Source organism: Microtus ochrogaster, chromosome 7, assembly GCF_000317375.1.
Source record: "Microtus ochrogaster isolate Prairie Vole_2 chromosome 7, MicOch1.0, whole genome shotgun sequence".
NCBI lineage: Eukaryota > Metazoa > Chordata > Mammalia > Rodentia > Cricetidae > Microtus > Microtus ochrogaster.
Genome location: NC_022014.1, coordinates 1,853,329 through 1,854,588, shown reverse-complemented (window position 1 = coordinate 1,854,588; position 1,260 = coordinate 1,853,329). Strand labels below are relative to the sequence as shown.

General features: G+C 55.2%; 1 protein-coding gene across 1 annotated transcript in view; it reads left to right on the top strand.

The window, feature by feature from the left end:
• Positions 1-999: 999 nt before the first annotated feature.
• Positions 1,000-1,260, top strand: part of Tmem8a (transmembrane protein 8A) — a 9,896-nt gene continuing 9,635 nt past the window's right edge. The window contains exon 1 of the mRNA XM_026780571.1: positions 1,000-1,185. Coding sequence (XP_026636372.1) covers positions 1,000-1,185 — 186 coding nt within the window. The remainder of the gene's footprint in view (positions 1,186-1,260) is intronic.

The following is a 1,260-nucleotide window of genomic DNA, read 5'->3' as shown; positions in this document are numbered from 1 at the left end:
TCAATATAATATGTATTTTTTTAGCCCAAGACCGGGTTTCTCTGTTTAGCCCTGACTTTCTTGGAACTCACTCTGTAAACCAGACTGGCCTTGAACTCAGAGATCTACCTGTCTCTGCCTCCTCTAAGGCACGTGCCACCACCTCCTGGCTTGTATATATTCTTTAAGGCAATTTGACTTGCTTCATCGGATGCTTACGTAGAAAAGCCTTCTCTTCCTTATGATTGCTTCCCCAAGTTCTTCTGTAGGGCTTTCAGTTTGCAACCATATCTGTAAGATGTTTGGAATATATCCCTTTGGTACCCAGAGGAGTGCATCCAATACTGACAAGAAACTCAGTTATCCAATTCTCAGGGGTGCAAAAAGAACACCTCCCTCTTCCATTTAGTCATTTATACCTTTGCTTGAGGAGGGGGGGACTTCGGGCAGCTGGAGGTTCAGTTCAAGTCAAGGTCAGCGTGCACCTTCCTGGGACACTAATTCTGGCTTACTTATTACTGGGCTCGCACTACAGCCCTCCGGATTCAACATCCTATGGGTTCCAGTTCACACCTATGCTGCCCTATGTTCCTTCGTTTTGCGTGGTCCCTCTGTTCCGTTCCCATGTCTGGAATAATTCTGTCTCCTGCCCCCAAATGAGTCCCAAGTAACTGTTCTGAAGTGCCCCAAGCCTTCGACATGACTACTTAATCCATGAATTCTATGGCGCCTCCCCTACAACAGTTTCCCCCACCTCCAATGCCTTGAGACTCCAGTCCCCTGCTCTCTTACGTCCCGCAAGACCCCTCTGCCCTGACTCCACCCGGGTCCCATGTAGGTATCCCTCTCCTCCGTATCTCATCTTGTGTCCAGCGTGACCTTTGTGTCCCCTTTGCCCCGCGCGACCTTTGCCTTGTGTCCCACCTCACCCTGTGTCTACCACGTGACACCTGCCCTCTGTACCCCAAAGAGTTCTACAGGACCCTCCATCCTGTGCTTCCCATCCCTTGTCTCCTCAAGATGTGTGATCGCCCATCAGTCCGTGGCCCCCCCCCGCCCCCCAAAGGCGACCTTCCTGGGCCCCTGCTGCCCAACTCCCCTCTGGCCAAGGTGACGCGGTCCCGCACCCTCGGGGACCTAGACCGCAGGCCGGTTCCCTGCGGGGCGGGGCCTCGGAGGCGGAAGTGCCCGGGGCGCTGGCTGCAGGTCTGGCCGAGCCATGGGAGCTCGGGACAGAGGCAGCGGCGCTGGCCGCAGAGGCGGCGGGGGCTGCCCAGGCGG